General features: G+C 59.9%; 1 protein-coding gene across 1 annotated transcript; it reads left to right on the top strand.

Annotated features, from left to right (window-relative positions):
• Nucleotides 1–1,390: 1,390 nt before the first annotated feature.
• On the top strand, nt 1,391–5,097 carry LOC132836741 (probable E3 ubiquitin-protein ligase IRF2BPL). Its single transcript, XM_060856167.1, has 2 exons — nt 1,391–1,658; nt 1,944–5,097. Exons 1-2 carry the CDS (start codon nt 1,433–1,435, stop codon nt 3,029–3,031), a joined length of 1,314 nt encoding a protein of 437 aa, XP_060712150.1. The 5' UTR covers nt 1,391–1,432; the 3' UTR covers nt 3,032–5,097.
• The last annotated feature ends 422 nt before the right edge of the window (nt 5,098–5,519 follow it).

Genomic DNA, 5,519 nt, shown 5'->3' with positions numbered 1-5,519 from the left:
CATTAGCTAGTGATTGAAAGACGGCACGGGGATAGCCATTTTGACACATCGAGTGGGTAGATGCTGGAATGCTCAATAGTGGATTTTTCAATGGAATTTGATTCAAGACCTGAAGAGCAGTAAGGTGCTGGTCTACAGGAAAAGGCAAGGCAGTGGGTCTAGCCGCTTGGCCAGGAAAGATATTTTCTCTTCAAAGATAACACTGCTCTCTGCTTCCTGATCTAGAGAGAGGGACACTCCCAATGTGCCACAACAGGTCTGAAGAGTGTCAATTTTTTGTAATTTAACCTATTTTTCGAACCAACTTGGTCAAAGATCTGTCAAAAACCTTTTCCGATCTTAGAGCATGATAAAAAGGCCGGCACAATATTGAGGGCCAAAGGGCCAGTACTGTACTCTTCTATGTTCAAAGATGTTACAACACACCTCTGGGAGGGATTTGAACGTGGGCCTCCTAGTCCAGGAGGAGGGACACTACCACTGTGCTAACAGTGTCAGTAAAATGCGACAGGCAATAAAGCCTTCATGGTTTTATGAATCGATTTTGTTGTTACTGTTGGAATCTGCTCTTTCCTCGCCGGACGGGTGGTTCATCAGGAGCAGCGCTCCGAAAGCTAGTGCTTCCAATTAAACCTGTTGGGCTATAGCCTGGTGTTGTGTGATTTGTAAACTTTGTTCACCCCCCAGTCCAACAGTGGCATCTCCAAATCAGGACTAGAGTAGGTTGGGATATCTGGTCAGCATGGATGAGTTGGGCTGAAGGGTCTATTTCCATGCTTCTGAGGGAGGAAGGGTGAATAGAACTACATCTCCCAGGGGGCCGTGCGGTGCACCTCCCAGAGGGCTGTGCGGACCACACCTCCCGGAGGGCCTCGCAGGCGACACTTCTTGGGGGAGCATGCGGACTACACCTCCCAGAGGGCCTCGCGGACTACACCTCCCAGAGGGCTGTGCGGACCACACCTCCCGGAGGGCCTCGCAGGCGACACTGCTCGGGGGGAGCATGCGGACTACATCTCCCAGAGGGCCTCGCGGACTACATCTCCCAGAGGGCCGTGCGCACCAATACTGCCCGTGGGCCGTGCGGACTACACCTCCCAGAGGGCCTCGCGGACTACACCTCCCAGAGGGCTGTGCGGACCACACCTCTCGGAGGGTCTCTCAGACGACTCTGCTCGGAAGGGGGGCGGGGGTGAGAGTGTGGACTACACCTCCCAGAGGGCCTCGCGGACTACACCTCCCGGAGGGCCCCGCAGACGACACTGCTCGGTGGGTGGAACGTGCGGACTACACCTCCCAGCGGGCCCGGCGGACTACACCTCCCAGAGGGCCGTGCGGGGCGGGCGCGGCGACGTCAGAGAGGGAGCGACGCACGCGCAGTGGCGCCCTGAGGCCTAGTCTCCGAGAGAGGGTCCGCCCGCCATTGTCCCCGATGGGCTCGGCCCCTCCGCCCGCGGCCTCGGCCTCGTCGCCGTCCTCGTCCCGGCGCCACTCGTGTTACCTGTGTGACCTGCCGCGGATGCCGTGGGCGATGATCTGGGATTTCTCTCAGGCGGTGTGCCGGGGCTGCGTCAACTATGAGGGAGCGGACCGGATCGAGCTGGTCATCGAGCAGACCCGGCACCTGAAGCGGGCGCACGGCCTCCCGGCTCCGGGGCCTGCGGCCCAGGCCCAGGCCCGGCCCCGGACTCCCTTACCGCCTCCAGCCCCGGCTGCCCACCACCATCACCGGCTCCTCCTGGGGGATTACCCGGGGCCTGAGGTCCCGCCGCCGGCGCCGCCGCCTCCGCCCGCCGCCCGAGGCCGCCCCCTCCTGGGCCTCGGCCCGCGCTCGGGCCCGCCGCTCGGCCTCAGCCTGGGCCTCGAGTTAGGCCGCGGGCGGCACGAGCTGGAGCGGGCGCTGCGGGAGAAGGCGGGGCCCCCCCTGCCGCCCGGGGCCGGGCCTGGGCCCGGGGCTGGAGCCGGGGCCGAGGCCTCTCTGTCGGAGCTGGGCCGCGCCTTCCGGCACCGGACCGAGGAGTGGGCCGGCCGCCCGGCCGCCGTCAGGGACTCCCTGCTCGGCCTGTCGGACTGCGCCCCGTTCCCCCTCCGGCTGCGGGCCGAGCCCAGCCTCCAGGCCCGGGTGCTGGCCTTCGACGCGGCGGAGCGCTGCCCGGACCGGGCCCTGGAGCTCAGGCTCTTCATCGAGTACCCGAGCGGCTCCGGGGCCGTGCACTCCGGGGTGGCCGAGGCCGTGCGCCACATGCTGGCCGACAGCGCCAAGGAAGCGCAGGCCCCGGGCCTGGAGTGCCTCGAGTACGAGAGGAGGCCCGGAGCCGGCGACTGGAGGCCCCTGTCCCACCTCCTGACCGAGGCCGCCCGCCTTTTCAAGGAGGCCGTGCCCGCCGACCTGCTGCCGGAGCCTCACACCGAGCCCGGGCTCAGCAGGCCCCCTCCCGCCACCACCACCACCAGGCCCCTGGGCCCACCCCGGCGCCGCAAGGCCTCCCCGGAGCCTGAGGCCTGCAAAGGCCTACCCCCGGGGGACCCCCAGGCCTGGCCTCCGGAGGGTCACTCCCCGGCCGGCTCCTCCGGCTCAGCCGCCGACCCCCTGCTCCCCAAGGAGGCGGTGCACTCCACCACTGCCGCCCCCGGCCAGAGGCGCCTGGCCTCCCGCAACGGCGGCGGCGAGGCCGAGCCAGGGGCCGAGCCCCCCCCTCCTCAAGCGCCGCCGCCGCCCCCCGCTGCGCCGTCGGCCCAGCCTCCGGCGGGTGCCCCGGACTCCTCCAGCAGTCCCCTCTGCTGCACCATCTGCCATCAGCGGCTGGAGGACACCCACTTCGTCCAGTGCCCCTCGGTGCCCGGCCACAAGTTCTGCTTCCCCTGCTCCCGGGAGAGCATCAAGTCGCAGGGGGCCAACGGCGAGGTCTACTGCCCCAGCGGCGAAAAGTGCCCGCTCATCGGCTCCAACGTGCCCTGGGCCTTCATGCAGGGAGAGATCGCCACCATCCTGGCCGGTGACATCAAGGTGAAGAAGGAGAGGGACCCCTGAGAGACACCGAGAGAGACTGAGACAAGAGCTGCTTGAGACAAGGAGCTAGCCGCCTGTAACTCCTCTTCTTTGGAAACCTCCCGCCCTCCTCACCCGCTGATGGACCGAGAGGTCTCTGCAACCAAAAACGAACATTCGAAACCAACCACGAGAGACGATGGGATTGATCTGCCTTCTCTTTGGAAGATACCCACCATCCCCCTCCAAGGACAGACTTTACTGCAGCGAGAGAGACCAGGGGGAGTGATCATTCAGCCCCCGGGGGCCAACGTTGGCACTTAGACACTGGTGCGCATCGTGGAGAGTGGCAGAGGTTTTGAAACTCCCGCGATTTCGACATGCCCGAAACGTTTCAAGTTGTAGCGCCGTTGCCAACGTAGTGGATTATGTGGGAGTGCACGCCCTGGGTGGTTGACACTGGTTTTGCATTATCCATGCGATACCCATCGAACTTTCTGGACACCCACTTTTTTTGTATATGTATGTTTGTGTTCTGTGTGTGTGTGTGTGTGTGTGTGTGTGTTTTTGTTTTAAAACGTGCTGGGGGATTATCCCGGGCCTGAGACTCCCCCCTCTGCTGCTGCCTCCTCTGCCCACAGCATCCCTCCCCAAAAGGAGGGAGAATCATGCATCCAGAGGTGCCTGTGATGTCTGTGTGACCTTCGCTCGCGCTCTCTTCCTCCCCCTCTTGCTCCCCAAGCAGCGTCCGTTTGTGCATTGCCCCCCTCACTCTGAGTTGAAAGCCACGATATGTTGACTTGTAGGGGCTGAAACACCAGCACTTTGCGGATTCACACAACGCTGTGTAGCCTTTGAGCTGTGGCAGGTTCATCTTGAAAAGAAGGTCAGAATGCTCATTGGTCTGTCAGGGCTTGAAGTTGGCACAGGCTTGGTAGTTGACACGTGGTTGTAAGCTGGAGTGGCAGGGAGCATTCCTCTCGCCAACGCTGCCACACAATGCCAGCTGCGGCCCCGAGACACCATTGGGAAAGTTTGTGGCCGGCTAATCCGGGCTGTGCTGAACCGTGGCCTCAGGGCAGTGAGCTTGATGAGAATCCTCTATCCGCCTTGGCACCCTTATCCTCCCCCATCAATTAACAACGAGAGCGAGCCCCTACCACCCCCCAGTCCTCCGCCGGGCCTTGTGCAGTGGCCATACCTGGGTGTTAAGGGAGAGCTGTGATATTTCCCAGTGTTCAGTAGCCTGTGAGAATTCTCACTGTCTGAGGGTGGTGATTGAGGGGAGAGTGGTTGGGAGTGATCCTCACTGAACGGGCCCCTTCCCATTGTCCTCTTGGTGGGGCTGCTGTTAGAGTTTGTGGTGGATCAGAAACGTCATTTGTCTTTGTGAAGTTTATCTTTCGCCTTGTGCTACCGTCAAACGCAAGCAACGTGTTTAAGCCCCCAACTGGTTTGGTTTCTTGTCCTTTTTAAGAATAGTGGGAGACACCTCTGGGCGGGAGGGTGAGACCGACGAGTCCCGTCACTGACTGGTTCGCGAAACACAGCAGTGAGTCCTTTTGGATGGAGCTGCGCCTGAGCTGACCTGCCCAGTTACTGCACCCTGCAGTACCCTGCAGAGTTCCCCAGCAGTGGCCAGTGCTTTTCCCACTGGAACCACAGTCACTCTCGGGTTGGGTCCGATGTGCCCTCGTCCTCTTTGTTGCCAGTTTGGGACACCCTTGGAGGGCAGTGTGTGTGACTGACTTGTGAAGTGGGCCAGGTATTCGTAAATATCGGAAGGGGAATGGAGACCCGTAGTGTCTGCAGTTTTGTTTGATTGCCTCTTCTTGAGTGTGTTTAAAATGCTACTGTTGTTTTTTTTTTCCTTTTGAAAACCCATGTTATGAAGCTGCTGCACCCTTGCAAGTAACAGGGAGCATTTGAGGAGGTTTTCATCTTGTGATCTGATACCAGTGTGTTGTGTGTCTTCCTGTGATCGTACTGGCTGTTTCTTCCTCTGTTGTAATAATCTGTAATTACCTTAGCTTGTGATAATCATGGTTTAACAGAAGAAATTTTTTTTATATTTAAATTCAAAACCCCTACGAAATAAAGCCCTTTTTAACTGGGGTTTGGATTGCTCTGTGCTGCCGTTCGGACTTCCAGTGATGAAGTACTTCGACGTTTGAGTGAGGTATCTTGTCTGTTGGAAGGGAATCTCATTGTGTTTGGATTAGACTGACACTGGGTGAGATCTCCCATCCCTTTATCATTGGTATTTGCCCTTGGGAAGATGGTCTGCCTCATTTAATGTCTGTTCCCACTGCAGTGGAAGGGCACCTGTCATCAAAACAGAAATTGCTGGCTGTAATCAGAGTCGGGGTCAAGTCTGTGGAGAGACAAGGGTTAAAGTTTCAGGTTGGCCGCGACCCTTTGGAGGCCCAGAGTTTGGGTGCTCCCTTAGTCAAGGCAGGAGTCTGGAACCACCCCTGCACCCCCCCCCCCCCCCCCCCCCCCGGGTGATGAGACATATCACCTTGGACTT

The sequence above is a fragment of the Hemiscyllium ocellatum genome, chromosome 47 (genome assembly GCF_020745735.1).
Source record: "Hemiscyllium ocellatum isolate sHemOce1 chromosome 47, sHemOce1.pat.X.cur, whole genome shotgun sequence".
Lineage (NCBI taxonomy): Eukaryota > Metazoa > Chordata > Chondrichthyes > Orectolobiformes > Hemiscylliidae > Hemiscyllium > Hemiscyllium ocellatum.
The sequence above is the reverse complement of the archived record's forward strand: the minus strand, read 5'-3'. Positions and strand labels throughout refer to the sequence as shown.